Source organism: Falco punctatus (assembly GCF_963210335.1).
Source record: "Falco punctatus genome assembly, chromosome: 5".
In the NCBI taxonomy this organism is placed as follows: Eukaryota; Metazoa; Chordata; class Aves; order Falconiformes; family Falconidae; genus Falco; species Falco punctatus.
Window position 1 is genome coordinate 8,227,181 of NC_137584.1, and position 19,510 is coordinate 8,246,690.

The 19,510-nt window shown below is 36.0% G+C and overlaps 1 protein-coding gene across 3 annotated transcripts in view; it reads left to right on the forward strand.

Annotated features, from left to right (window-relative positions):
• IBTK (inhibitor of Bruton tyrosine kinase) overlaps positions 1-19,510 on the forward strand; it is a 58,013-nt gene that overhangs the window by 17,018 nt on the left and 21,485 nt on the right. For 2 of the 3 annotated variants that reach the window (XM_080388086.1, XM_080388084.1), the window contains exons 7-20: positions 425-542; positions 2,308-2,488; positions 3,606-3,729; positions 6,001-6,178; positions 7,437-7,614; positions 8,465-9,061; positions 10,923-11,009; positions 11,974-12,056; positions 12,166-12,203; positions 14,048-14,144; positions 14,538-14,639; positions 15,586-15,703; positions 17,355-17,415; positions 18,147-18,274. In XM_080388086.1, the coding sequence (XP_080244212.1) occupies positions 425-542; positions 2,308-2,488; positions 3,606-3,729; positions 6,001-6,178; positions 7,437-7,614; positions 8,465-9,061; positions 10,923-11,009; positions 11,974-12,056; positions 12,166-12,203; positions 14,048-14,144; positions 14,538-14,639; positions 15,586-15,703; positions 17,355-17,415; positions 18,147-18,274 (2,090 nt within the window). The remainder of the gene's footprint in view (positions 1-424; positions 543-2,307; positions 2,489-3,605; positions 3,730-6,000; positions 6,179-7,436; positions 7,615-8,464; positions 9,062-10,922; positions 11,010-11,973; positions 12,057-12,165; positions 12,204-14,047; positions 14,145-14,537; positions 14,640-15,585; positions 15,704-17,354; positions 17,416-18,146; positions 18,275-19,510) is intronic. The other variant, XM_080388085.1, reaches the window with a different exon arrangement.

Here is a 19,510-nt window from a genome sequence, read left to right on the forward strand (position 1 = left end):
AATTTTAAGTGTGGAATTAGTGTTCTGTAGTGTGTTTAGGGCATTAGGATTTAAAAGCTGCAACTTTTCACTTGACACTTTTGCAGGACCTGAGTCTTTGGCTGTCTTATACGTGTCCTGTACAGTCTTGTTTCAACATCTTAAGACAGCCTGAGGAAATCTGATTCTTGTTCTGATTAGATAATGCAAAAATTTGACTACTTTTTGTGCAATATTTTTGCGTTATCTTTGCGTTATCATACATGCTTTGCTAGTGCAATGGCACCCCACTTGACAAACTTCTAAAATAATCCTGATTTAAGACTGTATGTGGATTGATACCGATTCTTGATGACTTTCAGAATGAAAAGTTGTCAGAAGTTTGTACATGAGAAATTCACCTGTTGCTGCTTAATATTAAGATGTACTTTGGATTTGTGCTTAGGTTCAGGCAAAAAACCTGAAAGGTAGAATGGTGATTGGAGTGGCTGCAGGCAGATTCCATACAGTGCTATGGACTAAGGAAGCAGTGTATACCATGGGGCTGAACGGCGGCCAACTAGGTAAGGTAGAAGCGTTCTGAAAGCAAAACTGAGCCATTTAAAAGATGTTATTTGTGCTGAAGCTGTTATGTGGTTCTGCAACAGAAGCCTTGTTAAAGCTTTCTTCTTGCTCTCCCCACCCCCCCCTTTTTTTTAAACCAGTCTGATGACATCATTCACTCTTCTTTTGAAGAATATTTTTCATTCCTGCCAGTCACTTTCACATTTTGAGATGATAGGAGCTAGTCAGACTTAGCTCTGTTATTTGAACTCTTTTGTAATTAGTTTGCCTTCCATGTGTCTTGTGTGGTCCTGCTGGTGAAGAAGGCTCTCCTGAAACTGAATGTGCTGTTTGCGATGCAAATTACCCCAAGGCAGACTTGTCTCCTTCCAGGGGCCTGGCTGGTACTACTGCCCTTAATAAATTATAAACTAGCATTCAGCTCTCCTGCCTATGTCCTTTTTTCACCATGCACTGTAAACATGCTACTGATAACTTTTTCCATACCAACTTTTTAAACTGAAATGCTTGCCCATATCTAGAATTTTCTTCAACAATGCAATTTACAGAATCTTAATTCAGTATTATTCTGAAGTCAAGAAAGAACCTAACAAAAATATATTACCAACTAGTGAACTTTTGATTTGTTGTATGAATGGGATATTTTAATTGCTTTTGTCTTTTTTAATAAACAGGTATTGCAATATTGGTTTGGATTTGCATTTCTGCAGTTCTGTATCTGTGTGCAAACAAAACTGTTAGCTAGCTCTGGTACTTACAGTTAATCTGCATCAGTTCTGGCATCAGGTTCAGGCACTTTTTTGTGTTCCTATTTAAGATTGCAAAGGTATGTGAGAAAACTTGTCTTTGTCAGAGAAGTATCTTACTAATGAGTATTTTTTTTTTCCAATGCATCAGTCATACATATTATTTTTTTGTGGTTTCGTGTGTTGTTGAGATTGTTCTGGTGTGCACATGGCCCAGTGCAGTACCATATGAGACAGTAATTGGGTTCTAAGCAGTATAGTTGTGTCAGCTGAGCGCTGTGATAGACCTGTGGTAATAAACCTTGCCTCTTTAAGATGTTTGGGCATAGCAGTACACTGTCATGTGACAGGGTCATTTTCAGCTTTAGGGGTAGCTGTGCTGCTTTTTCCTGGATATTTGTACTCTGTGGCACAGAAATAAGTGCACACAGAGCAGGGTTATGTTCTGTATGAGATACTTTGTGTTAGGTTTCTTGATGCAGTGGAGCAGCAATGGCCTGATTTATTTTTTTTAACGTTTTTAGTAACCTTACCTTACAGCTCCAACCTTGTCTGCTGTTTCTTGTAATTGCCTGTCTTCATGCTTATGTGTGGTTGTAGTAACTTCTACGACAAGCTTGTTTGGTGTCCTCCAATGGCTGAAATAATCTATAGTTTATGCCAGTGTGATGATGTTTCTAGTGTCTTGAGCTGTAGTATGATTGAATAGATGTTCTTTCTTTGAAATCAAAGGCAGTACCACTGCAGAATCTAACTGCATTAAATAGCTTTCCTTGAAGAATATGCCTTACTTCATTTCTTGTGCATCAAATCTTGAATGTTTTCTGGTGTTTGTGGTGAATGAACAAGTATGTGTGGAGTCTCTTACCTGTCTAATTATTTTAAAGATGAATTATCTACCCACCTAAAAAAACTCTTAGCATTTAAAGGTTCTTCAAAGCAGTGTAGCAAAGTGTCCTTTAAATGCACAGTGTGTAGAGTGGCAAATAATGTTTTTTGGGTATGTTATGTTTTCTAGGTTTTCTGCTGGATCCTAATGGAGAAAAACGTGTAACTACACCTTGCCAAGTTTCTGCTTTACACCATAAAGATATCTCTGTGTCCTTGGTCTCTGCAAGTGATGGCGCTACAGTATGTGTTACTGAAAGAGGAGATATTTATTTACTTGCAGACTATCAGTGCAAAAAGATGGCTTCAAAGTATGTGTTACTTTTCTAATTTGTCATGAAAAATATGTGAAGATTTCACTGTAGTCTTATACTTGCAAGGTATTTTAAAGATTGTTGTGCATAAAGTAGAGATAATAGAGTGCTCCCCTGAGTTTTCTTGATTTGCGGTTCTTTCATATGAACTGCAGCCATCTTTTTTATTTGTTTTTGTTATTAGATGAAGCTAAGGTGCCACTCACTGTTTACCAAAGGTATTTTTAAGAAAAGCATACCAAGAGGAAATATTTTGTTCATAGGTTTAAAAACACTGCACCTGGTATTGTTTGTTCCTCTGTTAGCCTGAATTTGTATAAAGGTATCTTGGTAAGGGTGCTGAAGATCTGCTATTCTATTTAGTTATGTTCTTATAATTTTGCATCAGTAATTGGGGGTCTGAATTTTGTAATTAATTTGTGCACATAGTATATTACAAAGGGTAATTTAGGTTGCTGGGGGGACCTTGTGACATTATCTGGTCCATATGCTAAAACCTGGATGAAAAACCTGTTAAAAGAAACTGGGCCCATGGCTCATAGATTTAGGCAATTATTTGATCCCATACTCTCTTACATAGTTTTCAATAACAGATTATAAGAGGTGACTATACCTTGTTTTCTACATGGTTGTAAGTGAAGGTGCTGGCACTTGGAGAAACCTAATACTACGTACTGCTCTCTTATACTAAGAAATTGAAACGAGGTAATATGCATGGTTTTGATCAGGTAAAAACCAAAATGCACCAAAAACCTGAGAAATGGCCTACTGGGATAGAATAGGTCTTTTAATACAAACAGCTAAATGAAATTTATGCAACTATAATTTTTCTAATGCTAAAGATCAAAGCTAAATCATATATTGGTTTCTACTTATGAAATTTTGTGAAGAACCTATGAATATGATGTAACTTACTTAAAAGCAAAACAAAAATTACAGTCTACTAATAGTATTTTATTTGCAGTCATTATTAGCAGAAACAAAAATATTTTTTCAGTGTCACTACCTCAACTATATTTTCTAACTGCTGCTCTAAATGGAAAAGGTAACTGTTACAGAAGCAACATAAGTACATAATGAAGAAATACTAATTTAATCTTTTGTGTTCTTTCAGACAGCTAAACCTTAAAAAAATTCTTGTTAATGGGGGATATTTGGAATATAAGGTAGATACTGAGCATCTTAAAGAAAACGGGGGTCAGAAGATTTGCATTCTAGCGCTGGATGAAGCTGGAAGAGTAAGTTGTGCCTAGAAATCATAATTATATAGCAAGCTGCATACTGACTAATCAAACAAACTTCAAACATGAGACAAGACAAAAATCATGGACAGAAAATATTCAGTTAATTTCTGTAGAGCTGCTAGTGATTTATTTTTTTTAAGGACCGTGGGGAGATACTGAAGTAATGTACAGTAGTTTATTTCTGAATCTGTGAACTTCTACTAGCTTTTCAGTAAAGGTGTAAACTCCACTGTTTTTGCAGAGAGAAGTGGTTATATAGTGTTCATGGTCTGTGTTTTTTGTGGGTGTTCTTTTTTCTTTCCACCCGCCCCCCCATCTCTCCTCTCACCGCACCTACCCTGTCGCCTTTACATCCTCCAGAAACAGCCTCCAAGTAGTCTCTGGACTTGAAGTTTTAGAGCCTTTGCTGAAAAGCAGCTGTTTTGTAGGTGGGATGTTCCTTTTATTGTTGAAAAGTTGCAACTAAACCTGGTGAATTGTTTAGTATTTATAGTTAAGTGTAGACACTGTGTCGTCTTAGAAATGGAATACTGTGGTGGATTTATTGTTTTCTTTCCTCATTCTTTCATACAGTAATGGTTTATAGGACCCTTGAAAATTCCAGCCTTTTCTGAGCTGCTCACTGGGAGATCTAAGCCTGCAGTGCCATCTAGTGGTGTTTACAAAAAGGTTTTGTTACTGAAATGCTGTCTTAAAGAATGGTAAAAACTGAGCTTGTATATCAAAATAGGGAGCAGTGTGGCTATTTCCTTTTGTTTCCTTGCATTTGGCTGAATTATGTTTTGGGATGATCTTATCTGTTTATTAGGTCATTATTTGTCTCACATATTATAAACTTTCAGTTTGGTAGTTGTTCATGTGAGGTTTCGCTTCCAGCATCTGTAGTATTGGTAGTGCCCCTTCAGCATCTTTGGGACGCTGCTTTAGTGTCAAAGAAACTACTTTGTCTTCCTGCATCAGTGCAACTATGTCAACCTACCTTTCGTATCTTTCCATGCTGAATACTGACAAATGCTGGGATCTTCAGTACTTTTTGGCATTATAAATTATTGACTAAGGAGAGGGATGGAATCTTAATACTTCTGTTTCCTGAATCTGCACTTCCTGGTCTGTCTTGATTGTACTCTCTTTAAGAGAGCACTGTTTAGCCTAGGAAGAGGCTCAAGGGGGACCTTGCCAATGTAAGGGAATACTTGAAGGGAAGATGTAAAAAAGATGGAGCCAGGCTGTTTTCAGCAGTGCTCGGTAACAGAACCAGAAACAGTGGGCACAAACTGAAAGAAAGAAGACTGTCTGAATGTCAGGAAGCACTTTTTTGCTGTGAGGGTAGTTAGAACTGGCACAGGTTGCTCGTGGAGGCTGTGGAATCTCCATCCCTGGAGATATTCAGAAGTCATCTGGACATGGTCCTGGGCAGCTGGCTCTGGGTGGCCCTGCTTGAGCAGGGGGTTGGACTAGATGACCTCCAGAGATTCCTTCCAACCTCGAGCATTCTAGGATTCTGTAGGTCTCAAGAGAGAGCAAAGGAGATAGGTTAGTCAAATTCTTTTGTCCTCTCCTTATGTAGGTGTTAACAGACCTGTGCAGGTTCTTCAATGGGAGAAGATGAAAGCCTGGCTAATGCCACATCTGGGCTTTATCTTGCGTGGGATTGTTTCTTCATGCTCGCTTCTTTCAGACACCTACAGTATACCTTGTTGCGATCATGGTGTGCGTGCAGTTCGTCATGTTTCTGTTGAATGTTTTGAAGTTTGTATTTGGTCATTATCTCCATTCTAAAACCATGGCTAGTACAGAGAAACCTGAGTTTTTGTCAAACAATTAACTTGAAGTGGTTTAAATTTTTGGTGTGCTGACTTTGAATTTTGCCTGATTTATAAGCAAATCAGTTTGACAGATCTGTAAATTAAGAGTTAGATTAAACTTGTTTCTTCACTTGATGACAACTTTTGCTGTCCTTGTTGTGTCAGTAAAAACTGATCGGTAGGTGACTGCTGTGAAGATGTTTGAATATTCAGAGAAGCTTTTCAAATGCCCTTCACGAGCAAATGGTCTTGATATCATAATAGGTTTTCCCTGTTTTACTTGTGGGTTCTTTGTAATAGATGTTCATAACACTTTAAGGTATAATTTTGAAGAAGTCTTTTTTCCTTCTGTATGCAACTTTGAGATGACATGTTCTTGTGTTTAAAAAAAGTAGTTTGTAATATATAACTGGGTTTATATGATATGAAAATTGACCTTTTCTCTGAAAAAATATTGTAGGTATTTTGCTGGAAGTCATCTAACAACTCCATGAAACAGTGTCGTTGGGTGTATGGCCGGCAAGTCTTCATGTCCGATGTTGCTTTAAATGAGAACGAAATAATGTTTGTCACACAGGATGGTGAAGCCTTTACAGGGAAGTGGGTGGAAGAAGGGAGGAAAATCTCAGAAAAGAAAGGTTAGCTGTGCTTTCTTAACGTTTTTTAAGTACTTCAATATCAAAGTTTAATTGAATCTTTACAGCCTCACAATGTTAAGTGGTGGGTTCGTTCTGTCTGTCCTCTGTGGCTGATGGTTGGTAGCATTGACCACTACTGTTCTCTTTCTTCAGTAATACTAAGATTTACTTTACAACCTTCAGTTATCCCTCATGTGAAGACTTCCAGGAAGAAAAGTACTTCTGAAGAGTAATAGTAGTACAAGGGTCCAGTGTAATGATCTTGTCACATATTAGATGACCAGTCCTAAGAGACTGGCATTGAACAAAAGAAGGAGCATGTATTTGCTTGCACTGCTAAGTGTGAAACCTTACTGTGTTTCCCAGACCCATATCTGGGCATAATACAGGATCCAGAGCCATTTCCACCTTATTAACTTGGCTTGTGTTGCTTGAGAGTGAGTCCTGCTGGACTGTTTTTCTGCAAGGTAGATAACTCGTCTAGGACAAGATTTTAATTGAAACTGTCATCCCTGTTCATGTAGGGGTCTTTAAAACTCTATGGATAGAAATGGATTTACGTCCAACCTGGGATGTATTTGAACTTTATAGCTTTATGTTGCAGTTCTTCCTTTGATACCAAGATTCCATCTTTATTTGTGTCAGTCCATTTTTGCATTCTTTCACAGCAAAAATCTTTATCCTCAGTTGCTCAGTCTGGAGTTGTATACTGGTTTTGTTCTGTTGCTGCTTTCTTTCATTCTACACATCACACAGTAGTTCCCTCATTACAGAGGCACCAAACACATTGCCTTTTTGCTCTGTTCTGGTCCTGGTATGTGTCTACAGGCACTCTCTTCTTTATGCTTGTTCCTGTTCTTTTTGTAGTTTTAGTATCTTAAGGAAACTTCAGAATCCAGATCTGTTGGCTAGTTGAATGTCTAGTTGATGTTCATCACTGATCTGTAATGAATGAGAGCTTCTGGCTTTTTGAAAGGTTCTAATGAATGTGGTGAATGGTATGTACATATTAAGAAGCGACAAAACACTTCCACAAGAAGTTCTGGATAAAAACTTGTCTATATATAATGTAAAGTCTTATTCTTCAAATGTCTTCCTGCATTTCAGTTAAGCGAACTGAAATCTTCAGCATAATTTAGCCTTATTCATTGACTCCATCAATGGACTTAGAGCAGTCATGTATCTTGCCTGTTCTGTCAGTTGCATTTTAATTAGCTGGACCCTTCAGTGGGTTTTTTCAAATTTTTCTTTATTTTAGCAGAACTTGTATCAAGCCTTCAGAATTCTTCATGTGATGTGTCTTGTGAACATGATACAAACAGTGTGTATGAAAGAATTCGACTTCAGAAGCTTACTTTCGTCCACCGAGCTGTTAGCATTGCCACTGATCCTAATGGCTGCAATTTTGCTGTTTTACAGTCAGATCCTAAAACAAGGTATATTTAAAATATCAACAACTATAATTTTTCTCTTTTTTATGTGGGATTGCCGTTCAGTCATTCTGCTTTTCAGAACCATTTTTTGGGTCATGGAAAAGTCACAGTAAATGCAGTTATCCATACTGCTAGAGAATAGTACTTGTTAGTAAACAACTCCCTTGAAGTTACCCAAAGACCTCTACTTATATATTTGCATAATTAGTATAAGTAGCGTTGATGTTTTATCTAAAGTATTTAAAGCAAGCATTGATGATGTATTTTTTTAGCACACTCTGAGCTCTACATTCTGTAGAAATTAATCCCTTCAGTAATCACCAATAATCAGCTTTTGAATAAAAGTGAAAAGTGGATCTTTCATTTGTTTGGAAAAAATGTTTGAAGTAAAATGAATAAATAGAATACTGAACCATATTCCTTGCGCTTTCATAATAGTTTCCACTGTATCTGATAAATAAGTAAATATTAGCTTTTTTCCTCATTACTTTGGATTGTAATAAGAAATACAGCAAACATTTCTCTGTTTTCATGTTGGAAAAATGAGATGAAGTTAAGATAGTTGTGGTAATACAGATTTACTGGCTGCATTATGAAGACACAGTACTGTATTTGATATTCTGAAGCTAGAAGGATCTTACATATATTGTTTAATTGCCTAAATGCTATGTTATTAGTTCTACTTATAAAGAATAGGACAAGAGATGTTGAGTAGTTCAGCAATGTAAGAAAAAAACCCCAAACCGACCAAATGTAAACAACCTCACAATCTTCATTAAACATACTATGTAAAATTTTATGGAGCTTGTAAACAGTGGTTGGGTTTTGTTTGACGGGTTTCATTTCGTTCTAGTCTCTATGAAATTCCAAGTGTGTCAGTATCGAGTTTTGGAGAGGATTTTGGCAAACTGTTAGATGAAACAGACGAAATGGACAGCATCCATGATGCAACTTTTCAGATTGGCACAAGAACTTACCCTGTGCACAAATACATCTTGGCTGTACGCTCTGACTTCTTCAAGAAGCTGTTTGTTGCCAGTGACAACCAGCTAGACACTCCAGATGTCTACCGGAAAGATGAAGATGCTGTTGGATGTGATCTTTATGTAATAGAGAAAGTTCATCCAGATCTGTTTGCTTACCTTCTGCAGTTTATATACACTGACACTTGTGATCTTCTGACTCATGGTTATAAACCAAAAATCCTGCATGAAGGAAAATCAGAAGAATATGAAGATACTTTAATTTCTAACCTGAGCAAAATGAGTTTTGATGAAAATATTAATGGAAAGTCGGCATTTGAGATTTATAGAAATAATCAAGTGCAAGTTCTAAATGAAAAACAGAAGAGCAAATCTAAAAAAGGCAAAGTTGTGGGTGAAGAAGCTAACCTCATAAAAATGTTGCAAAGTGCTGCAAAGAAGTTTGGACTCAGCAATTTAAGTGGAAGGTAGGTGCAAGGAAATGCCTTTGTATTCTGGCAAGCTCTTCAGAGTGGTTTTGTGTAAGCTGATCTAACTTTAATGACAACTAAAGTAGAAAGGTAGTTGGGGTTGATAAGTTTGCCTTTTTTTGCTTGCTTTATTGTTTCTAATTATAAAAGTTTACAGTGAATATCATGTCGTCTCTTTAAAGTAATGTCAGTTTGTTTGGATGCACTTTGCTAAGAGAAAGTATGTATGACCTTTTTGAATAATGTCAGAAGCAGACTTTTGCAGCATGATGATCTACTTAAAGCGTGATTTTTCCATAGGCTTCTATGTGATGGAAATGTGCTTTTGGCTCTCACTGTGTCATAGAACCTCTTGGACATTTGTGTTTAAAACATCTGTCCTGTAAGTTTTTCCTGGTTTCAGCTGGGGTACAGTTAATTTTCTTCTTAGTAGCTGAGTAATAGTGCTATATTTTGGATTTAGGATGAGAATAATGTTGATAACACACTGATGTTTTAGTTGTTGCTAAGTAGTGTTTACACTAAGTCAAGGATTTTTTCTTGTGAGTTGGCTGAGGGACACGAGAAGCTGGGAGGGAGCATAGTGAGGACAGCTGACCCCAGCTGGCCAAAGGGATATTCCATACCATAGGACATCATGCTCAGTACATAAAGTAGGGGAAGAGCTGACGGGGGGCCACTGCCGGGCATTGGTCCATGGGTGGTGAGCATTTGCATTGTGCATCACTTGTTTTGTATATTCTAATTCTTTTGTCATTATTATTTTCCCTTCCTTTTCAGTCCTATTAAACTGTCATTGTCTCAAACCATGAATTTTACTTTTTTCCCCAGTTGCGCCCCGCCCCCCCCCCCCCATCCCAGTGGTGTTTAGCTATCAGCTGTGGGGTGTTTAGCTATCTGCCGGGTTAAACCATGACAGTATCTTTTAAGGTGTGAACTCTGAAACTTGACATCTGATGCAGATCATCTGACTTTCCAGATGACTATCATAAAATATCAATACTTGTTTTGTTAGAGACAGCTGATCTGAGTGTTGGATTGATGAATGTCTACACTTTGGTTCTTAGTCTACCAGTTTTTCCATAGACAGTGGAAATGTTTAGTGTAAAACAACACGAAAGCAAAGTTCTGTTTAACTGATGCGTTTTTAATGTTATGTGATGAAACTAATGGAATTGAGACCAAATGTTTCTGTAGAACTGTATTACTCAGTTGTTTGGATTTTTTTTCTGCATTTGTTTTTTCCTTTCAAAGGAAGGAATGAGCTTTTTCAGGGCAGTTTTCTTCACTGTATTTTTCACAAACAGTAAAATTAATCAGTGAATCAGATGTGAAGCTGCTGCTAAAACTGAGTCCCCAAGTAAAATTTTCATGTTAAAAGCACTTTCCCTTTGAAAGTGTATTGTTTTGTAATCCACTAGCAGCACTTCTGTGTCTTTACTATCCCATTCACAAACCTCGATGAATTACGGTGGTAAAGAAGCCTGTGCTGAAACATGCCTCTCTGAAACCACTGTCTTTGCTCAGGTAGCTGATGAGTAGCAGTATATATAACTCCTAGATTTTTGACCCAGTGGTGTTCAACTTTGGCTTTAACTATAGCAGTATAGCTTTCACCTAAAATAATAAATAAGGTAGCTAAGATGTGGAAAGAATGTCAGTTACATTTTGCATCTGCGGTGAAGACTTTCAAGTAACAACTGGCCCTTTCTAGTTTTCTGGAATGGATGATTTTGATCCTTTTTCATAGTCACAATATGAGCCCACTGAAGTGCAGTTACTTTGTGACACTGTTCTTCTTAGTGGTTTGAACTGTAAACTAATTGTATTACTTATTACTAATGTTAATGATTTGCAGGTTGGATGGAGTCAGGTTAGAAAATGGAAAAATTAATGTTGTCAACAAGAAGAATGGGAACAAACCAAAGTTAAATCAGAAGAAATGGTAAACTCTTTAAATGAAATGCACCCTCCCCCCCACCCCCCCATCTTCTTATGTTATCTATCTGTTAAGTGTAGGGTAAGATTGATCAGCTGCATTTTAACTTCTGGTGTGGACTTGTCTCACAGCAACTCATGTTTGAAAGATCTCTGTAGATGCTTGTAGAACTGATTTGTGAATTGGTAATCTGGGATAGATTATGTATGGTATATTTTTGCTTCTTTTTGCTGTACAATAATGTGTTCTGTAGATTAACTGTCAGAATACTAATGCCAGGATAAATGTGAGTAGTCTAATAAAAAGTAGTTAGACTTTTGCAAATATACTTGCTGTGACAGTAAGACCACATGGATTGGAAATAAGCAAATGTATAATACTCTTTCTATTTAAGACAATTTCTGGAATATCTTTCAATAGAAAAAATTCCTGATGCTTTTATCAGTGATGTTTGTTTTTTCATTCTCTTGGTATGATTGGGTTATTTATACCCAAAGGCTTGAATTGTCTACTTAACATAGTAAAAGCTACATTGCATAAAAGTAGCTTTTTCACAGAATTTGGATTGCTTCACTCTTAAAATGCATTGTCAAAGCTTAAAGTAGCTAGTAATGTAAAAGAAATAACTAAACTCAGATCATTTAAGACTGACTGAAATTAGCCATCATTAATTTATTTGGTCATAGCAGTTTCGAAACAGTAATTGACCATGTTTTGCAGGAAATAACTTCAGATGCCATTTTGAGAGCTTAACTTTGGACAAAAAATTTCTGTCTTGAAACTATCATACCTGTACTTTTAGGTTCATCTTATGTGATATTATTGAAGTTCAGGTGTGTTTTATTTTAAAGGATAAGTCCTGATTTGTTGAAGTAAGATTTATTTGTTGTAGTAAGCATTTATTTGTAGAGTTTATGACTTGTAGTTCTTCTGAATAGTCACAGTTCTGATCCTATCAAATATCTTACAGTTCCTATCTCTGCGATGTGACCCTGAAATCTTTAGATGGAAAGGAATTCCCATGTCATAAGTGTGTACTTTGCGCAAGACTTGGTATGTCTGTGTATTTATATATATTTTATATATATATGAAATAGAAGTCATATTGTATTCTTTAACTGAAATTTTATTGCATCTTGAACTGAAATGCCTTTCTTTACAGATTATTTTCACAGCATGTTAAGCAGCTCATGGATTGAGGTAAGCTTGTCAGTAAACATGCGTGGTGGTATGTTTTGTTGCATCAAGTAAGTGACAGTTTTTAAATTTTTCCTAGAATAACATATCTTAAATACTGAGGAAAAGGAAAGGCTGGATTCTTGGATCCTGTTTGCAGGGAAAAAAATGAATAACCAAACCACATTTGTGGTTACTCTGTATTTGTACTATTGAGATTGTATATTAAATGAGGGTAATAGATGTAATAATGTATATCGAAGGAAGTTAAAGTATTACTTTCTTTTTAGGGGTTTATTTGGAGCTAGTTCATGGATTTATAAAAGCTGCTAGACTGTTCTTAAAGTATACGGCTTTGCTTGATTTTTGTTTTCTGTGAAATATTGTACAAGTTAAATAATATGCAGTATGGAATAGCTTTTCATAAGCAGTGAGTGAAAAATACAGCAGAATCAAGAGTCAATGTGTAGAATCTCTAGCTGACTTTCACTGTTAATGAAATAGAGTATATAAAGGAGTACTCCACTTAGTCACCAGCTGCTGCTTCAAAAGGTGTAGCTTTTTTATTTGTTTTGGTTCCTGTTTGCTAGCTGTGTGTCAATGCCCTGGTTATTCCTGGATAACATAATTTCACTAAATGCCTGTTTAAGTATATCAATACTATTGATAATACTTGTTGAAAGAGAGGAAAGGCGTAAATGGAGAAGTGTTTTTCAGTGACTGAAAGCTGAAGCAGTGTGCAATAGTTTTCTCAACTTTCATAGCTTTTTGGCAGTATGTAAATCTAAGAACCTGCCAAAGTACTGGCAGTTCTCTTCTGCTGCGTAACAGAACTTCACCTGTCCTCAAAGTTACTGTGCTGCCTTTTCCTCAGTCATCCCTGAGGAAACATGTCCCAAACACTGTGAGACAAGTGATTGAATTATTTTTAATTATTTTAAGTGCTGAATGTCCATTTGTATTGTTTATTTCTGTATCATTTGTGTGCAGTTTGTAAGTTACGTTATTTTGTAAGTAAATATAAATCATACTAAATTCATAAGTAAATATTTTGTGAATCAAGTGCTCTGGATGCTATATCAAAATCTTAATGTCTGCAAGAAGTTTTTAAACTTCAGATGGGAAATAGGTCAGTACCAATAGCTTGTTCTAAAACAAAACAAAACAAAAAAGTATAAAACTACTCTAGTACCACATGATATAAACCAAAGTTTTTAAGCAGTAAAGTTGCACAGACTTGAATGGTGACAGTTACATGGTTTAATGGCTAATCTTTGCTCATACAAAAGCTTTGCCGTAATGGTTAAGATGATTCTTCAATTGTATGATTTGCTGAGGACCTTGTTTTCTGAAGGATTGACAGTAATGCCTCCCTTTGTTTTATTCCTGCATGGGAACTTCTGATTTCACTAGATCTTCTACCTTGAAAGGAAAGCAGTTCAGTAGTTGCATGTGGGATTCCTGTAGTTCTATTTTTAGACAGTTACGGGTAACGTAGTATAATACAGTAATTTAATATAGTAATATGATATAATCAAGGATTGTTAGAGAAGATGTTCAAACCGATGAAACATTGAACTGTTTCATGGATATTTGCTCAGAAGTTTGGGCAGGTTTTAATTGCACTGCTACAATCAGTTCTTAATGGAAGAACTTCAACAGATTTTATGCAAATACTTAAATAATTGTTTAACTTTGCAAATGTGACCCTCAGTCTGAGTTATTTGCTAAATGCAATTGCTGTCTTAATTTGATATATTATTCCAAATAGTCAGCTTCTTTTACTCTTTCTGTTTGTGGTTTGGGTTTGGTTTTTTTTGTTTTTTTGTTTTGTTTTGTTGTTTTTTTTTAATCCTTTTGTCTTTTAGGCTTCCTGTTGTTCAGCTCTGGAAATGCCAATCCATTCTGACATACTACAGATAATTGTAGATTACCTGTATACAGATGAAGCTCTTGCCATAAAAGGTGCCATTAATATATTTTCAACTCAATTGTAGCTCCTGCTATTTTTGTGTTTTTAAGATAGAAATTCAATACTTAATATACTTTTGTTGAAGTTTTATGTAGAAAATCCGTGTTTGTGTGACTCGTGCTTTAGATTTTGAGGTGATAGCTGTACACCAGGCCCTTTTGTAGCTCTTCTTTAGTTTGTCAAACTGTAGTTTTCCTTTTTCCTCCTTTTCTTGCTTCAAAAAAATGACTTTTTGTGCTTCACTAAGCTATTCCTTGTGCTGTAAAAAACCTATGAAAATTTGCAAAGCCATTACATTAGTCCTTTGGTAAAATCCCATTGAAGCTGTATGTGTTGTAGTTGCTTTTGACTTGCCCACAGTGTTTATGTGATGCTTTGTTTTCCAGATTCTCAAAATGTGGAATTCGTATGTAATGTTCTTGTGGTAGCAGACCAGCTTCTTATGTCCAGACTCAAAGAAATCTGTGAAGTAGCCATTGCAGAAAAACGTGAGTTCTTCCACTTGTATTATGAAGGGTTAGAGAATAAAAATTTTTTTTTAGATACTATGTTCTTGCCTGTTTCAGCACAGAATTATTTACTTATATTCTTTTGCTCTGATTACCTTTTGCTGCTCATTGCATAGCTGTTAACAGTTGCTTCTTTAGTCTGGGTGATGTTCTAAGTTAGTATAATCTTCTGTTCTTTATGCATCATTTTCTTCATCTCATGTTCTTCAATAAAGGAAAAAAAAAGTAGAAAAATGCAACCCCCGCCAACACCAACCCCAAACCACTACAACAAATAAAGCAAATTTTTATAAAACCTTTATTTCATTGAATTCAAACTTCTTATCTTTCAAACATGATAAAATTAATTCTGTGTTTTTATTTCTGTCATTGTATTTAGTTTTACTGGTTCTTCTGTTGTTTGTTTGAGACAGTGCTGTTTCTATATGGTCATGAAGATCTGCCTTTTCTAGGAAACACTAAATGTTGTCACTTGGTACAAGAAGTCAGCATACAATATTTGCTTGGCATTTCTTAGGGACTTCCATTTTTATCTCTTCCCCCCACGCCCCCTTCAGCTCCCTTTTTTTTTTTTTTTTTTTTTTTTTTCTTTCTCCCTGCTAAAGGAACATTTGGAACTTTTAAGAATTGTTTATGCTGTGTATGAAATCTGGTATTTTTCCTTTCCCCCTTTGTTTTGAAACCAGTATGTTTGTAGGTAGGGCCTTTCTGTTTCTGTGGAGCACCCGTTGCATTCAAGCTGCTACAAAGTTATGTGGACCTTGCTGCGGTTTATGGCCATTTGAGCATTAGTGGTTTTTTTAGGAATGAGGAAGTATATGTTAAGTTTTAATAAATAGATCACACTGTGCATTAAGTCTTAAAAACTGCTGCATGATATTGCAGCACATTATCCAGTTTAGTTTGTTGTGTTTCTTCTTTGCAGTTACTTTAAAGAATGCTGCTGAGCTGTTGGAGTTCTCAGCAATGTATAATGCTGAACAGTTAAAACTATCCTGCTTGCAGTTCATAGGTCTCAATATGGCAGCTTTGCTTGAAGCAAGGTAAGGAGGAATGCAAATGTTTTTATGTACTAGCTGTTAAATTCAAACATCCCCAAAAGACAGAAGGGTTCAAAGAACTAATAGAAGCAGTTAAATGTTAAAATACAGCTGAATTCTTCTAGTTTAAAAGGAGGCTCATTTTTGCTGAACAGGGAGAAACAAACTAGTTAAATATCTGTAAATACTGTACCAGTTCTATAGTATAAAACCCTATGTTACCATCTGGCATGAAGAGCCTGAATTAAGGGGAAAAAACTCTCTTGAATTCAGTAGGCTTTGATGTTAGGCCTAATCCTGTTCAGATTTTTTAAATTGTTTTTGAAGATGTATAAAACTGCTGTGCGGTTTGTTTTTTTTTTTGGTGTTGTTGGGTTTTGGTTGCTGGTTTTTGTTTTTTTGTTGTTTTTTTTTTTTAACATGATAGTTACTATGAAAATTGAATTTATTTTAAGTAGGTTTCTTATAGCTGGTACATTTTCCAAAGACAATGGGCCTGCAGTCTGGTAGTCTTTTTGCTTTAACTGTCTGCAGAGAGGGCTGAACAAATTAATTACCCTTGCTTTCCACAATGATACAGCTAGAGTTCTAAGAAGCTGAATTCTTCTCTTGATGTTTCTGGACAGGGCTTCAGGTTGCTTCCAGAGTACATACCATTTTCTCAGAGCAAGCCTTATCAATGCTGGTTGAACTTTCCTAGCAAAGCCTTAAAAAAAACAACCCAAAAAACCCCAAAACCCAAATGAACCCCCATCTCTGTTATTGGTCCACTCTGTCCATTCCTAGCCTTTTTGTCATGCTTCCTTTTACCTGTAGAAGTTCTTAGAGATCTGAACCAGTTCAGAATGCCAGCACTTCATTGCTGTGTGAGGCAGCTACTGTGCTTGTATCACAGATACAGGAATTCATTCATATTAGCAATTTTCCTCTTCACGTCTTTATAAAGTATAAACATTTTACCCTTTGATTTTGGAGAGAAGAGTAAAAATCTGATAACATTGTCTTAAGTATTATTTTGGATTCAGATTTGTTTCATCTTAAGCCTGGAAAGGACATGCAACATTCTTACTACAGTTAAGACTATATCTGTATTTCAGTGAAAACCTGAAAATGTCACTACTGGGTACCAAGACTTTTAATCTGAGACACCTGAGTCGGATAGAACTGAATAATGAGAGCTTTGTGCAAGGAGAGCTGCTCACACAGCAATATGGTTCTGTTGAGTAGTTTGTTGCTATGGTATATTTTGGCATAAATGTCAAGGGATGTTGTGGCTGAGTTTTATAGAAGAATTTGCATGGACTTGGGAGTTTTAGATACATGTCAGGAAGACTTGAAAGTATCCAGAAATAGGTAAAGTAATGACAAATTCATGGTAACTTAACTATATAGGTCTATACTGCCTGTGGCCTTAGGTGAAGGTAGGCTATCTAGAACAGTTGTAGGTTTAATCCTGCCTTACAATAAGGGCATTGATGAGTTTATATTTTGTGTTCATTTTCTTCCTTCTGACTCTGTGACCACCATGAATAGATAATAATGCCTGTAGGTGATACTAATCTACATTGTTCATTTGTGTTTTTCATTAACTTGGGTGGGGTTTTGGGTGTGGTTTTTTTAAGCTGGTAAGATAAATTTGTATTTATTTTTTTAGGACTCTGGATGTCTTAAGTGACGAAGTTGTAAAGGATCTTTCTGTTTATTACAGGAAAATGGTAAGTTGTACAACTTAAGTGTAAGATGCTTAGGTTTAAAATAAGAAGAGATGAGTAATAAATACATACCTGCAGGGTCTGTAGATGGCAGGCTGGATCTGGAACATCTGACTCAAAGCCAAGGTTAGCTGCTGCTGTTGTCACTCTCATGAAGCTCATATTTCATTATTCACTAGCCACTGCTGCAACAGCATTGTGTCCTTTAATTATATACATTAGATGTATTTATGTCCTGCAATTAACAATTGTTGCATGAAAAAACATAAGCAAAACCTATGGAAAAGAGCATCTGTTACTTGGAAGAAAGAAGAGTAAGCAGATTAGACTTCTCCAGTTAAAAGTTCAGGGTGATCATATAGATCTTAAAAACATCTTAAAAGAAAAATAATGTTGAAGCTGAACTTTAATGCAAAGAGCAAAACCAAGGCACATTGTAATCCAGTATTCTTTTAACTGTACAGTAATAAAAGATGAATGTTTGCAAAACCTTGAAGCAATTTTTTTTCAGTAGTTATAGCCAGTTGAGGTATATTCATTCTGAGTCTGTGCCTTAAAATAATTCTCCTTCTGTTTTGCTTAAAGATATAATTTAAGTTTATAGGCTGGTTAAATAATTAATCGGTCTGTAAAAGTTTTAAGTGACAGTTGGTTTTGGTCCTTTTGCAAAAGATCGTATATTTGCTGGCAGTGAATTTAAGAGAAACATAGTGTATCGGCTTTTATGAATACAGATTCCAGCTATGGTCAGGAGGGTAATTACTCCATATCCAGATGGACCTGACATAAGTTCTTTAGAGCCTGAAGATGGAGAGAACTTTATCTTTTTAAGGGAAGAAATGAATACAGAACAAAATTCACAGTAAGTATCTTATTTTTCATCAACATTTTTAACTAGGTGAGCTGCATATGGTATTTATTCCCCTTTGGATGGTGCCTGACTCCTTTTGGTTTCAGAACTGAAACATGAAGAAAGAGGAGAAATGGAGATTTGAAAGACAGTTCTCAGTTCCTTTAAGTATTTTAAAATGTTATAGAACTGCAGCAGAGCACTCTTTTTCAATTTATAAGTAGCATATGAGTAAAGGTAGCAAACCAAACATTCACAGTGAGTTGTGTGTGTGATGTGGGTATCTATGTATGTATGAGATTGAATTAGGAGAAAGCAAAAGAGAAACAAACACACTTTAATGTCCTATGGATGTGTCCAGAAAAATGTGATAGTCTACATTTCTTAATCTTAACAGAACTGTCATGTGAAATGCAAAGTCTTGTAGCATGAGTTTTTAGTCTGTCAGTTTGGAGTGACTCCTGTCTGGCTGTAGAGTAACAAAACAAGTAACCTCTGTTTAAGAGGTGTGATCCAAACAACTGTAGATCAAGTAGTTCAGCCTTGGTGGTTTTGTGGACTTCTGGTATTCTGTCTTTGAACATTTGTTCAGAAGACTTAGAGGTGAGAACAATAGAATCTGTAAAGTCTTGTCAGACTAACTTAATAAATAATAAAATTAGAACTGCTTTTTTTGGTACAGTTTTAAAACTGGAGAAATTGACTATGACATACAACTACGAAAAGTTAATTTGATGGGATGGTTTGGTAACATGCTTCCAAATAGTGAAATATGATGTCACTGTGCAGATGAGACCTCACCTGTGGTATTGTGTACTGTTCAGACCACTTGGGTAAAGAAAAGTTATGCTAAATGAACTAGTAAAGATGAAGACTAGTAGATCAAGGGAAATGAGAGGCTATTTTGTATTAGACTTAAAACCTTCCAGTGTTCTGAAAGGGTAGATGATGGCATTTAGGGAGTAGGGCAGTCCAAGGGTTACAAAAAACCCCAAGCATTGTAAGGTTACACTCCTGATGCAGGAATAAATAAGTATGTGTATAGTTATTCCCGAAAAAGCTTCTCAAAGAAGCTTTTTGAAATAGGGTTATTGTAGCTGTGATTCATATAATTCTGAATTTCTAGGAGTTCTCTTAAAATGAAAGATGCCTGTTATTTGATTCCACTCTTCCTAATATCATGTATAGGAACATGTGACATTTTGCTAACAGGACTGTGTACCTGCTTTATTGTATAAGTAGTATTAT